The 890-nt window shown below is 33.0% G+C and overlaps 1 protein-coding gene across 1 annotated transcript in view; it reads left to right on the top strand.

Annotated features, from left to right (window-relative positions):
- Nucleotides 1–890, top strand: part of PRKAG2 (protein kinase AMP-activated non-catalytic subunit gamma 2) — a 68,330-nt gene that overhangs the window by 59,794 nt on the left and 7,646 nt on the right. Inside the window, 1 exon segment of the mRNA XM_072412582.1 lies at nt 259–313. Coding sequence (XP_072268683.1) covers nt 259–313 — 55 coding nt within the window.

Below are 890 nucleotides of genomic sequence, written 5' to 3'. Positions count from 1 at the left end.
CCAACAAAATACCTATAAAACCACAAGTGGTATATTTTCATTTAGTGCTTCATATAAAAGTGAGGGAAAGGACCACACTGATGTTCCAACCCTTTGTGAACTAGTCTTGAGTTTCATGGTTACCTAAATGGCCAAAAACCTCCCTCTAACAAATAATAAATGTTTACTGGTATAAATGAATGTGATTGGTAATAAATACTGCTAATAAAGAAGTATGGATATTACGAGCTCCCACTAACAGGTCTGTTGTCTTTGTAGAATTGTATTTACAGGAAACCTTCAAGCCTTTGGTGAACATATCTCCAGATGCAAGGTAAGTACAGGCTAAGTGCCTGGTTCTCCAAACGGTGTTAGAAAGGATTTATGTCTGAATTGGAAATTTAAAAATACAAATTTGATGCAGCCATGCAGAAAGTATAAAAGCCACATAGCTACATTTGAAGTTATATTTCTAAAAACTAGGCAATGTTGTGCCAACACTGCATTTGACGTTCTCTACAACGATATTATACTTTAGCAATGACTCCAATATCATAGTCTTTATAATGTGGTTATGCAGGTCATCAAGATGCAAAAAGAGTGCAAATGTTGTATGTTTTTTTACCATTAATTTGGCTAATTATTTACCATTATATTTTTATTTGGCTGTAATTTGGCAGATTGTATTGTAACTATATTTATCAAGACAAAATATACAATCCTGGTCTGTCAGTTATGTACATTGTAACAATTTTGGAAAGCCCATTTTCGGAGTTACATGCTGCTTTTCTGGTAAAACTAGTGCATGCATTTAAGTGTTATTTCAGTTTTTTCTTCCATAGTACAAAATTAGAAGATCTACTTATTTAATGTCAGCATTTTATTAAAGTCACCTTTAGCCCATATTGGTA

Source organism: Pyxicephalus adspersus, chromosome 5, assembly GCF_032062135.1.
Source record: "Pyxicephalus adspersus chromosome 5, UCB_Pads_2.0, whole genome shotgun sequence".
Lineage (NCBI taxonomy): Eukaryota > Metazoa > Chordata > Amphibia > Anura > Pyxicephalidae > Pyxicephalus > Pyxicephalus adspersus.
Note: the sequence above shows the minus strand (reverse complement) of the source record. Positions and strands in the feature narration are given on the sequence as shown.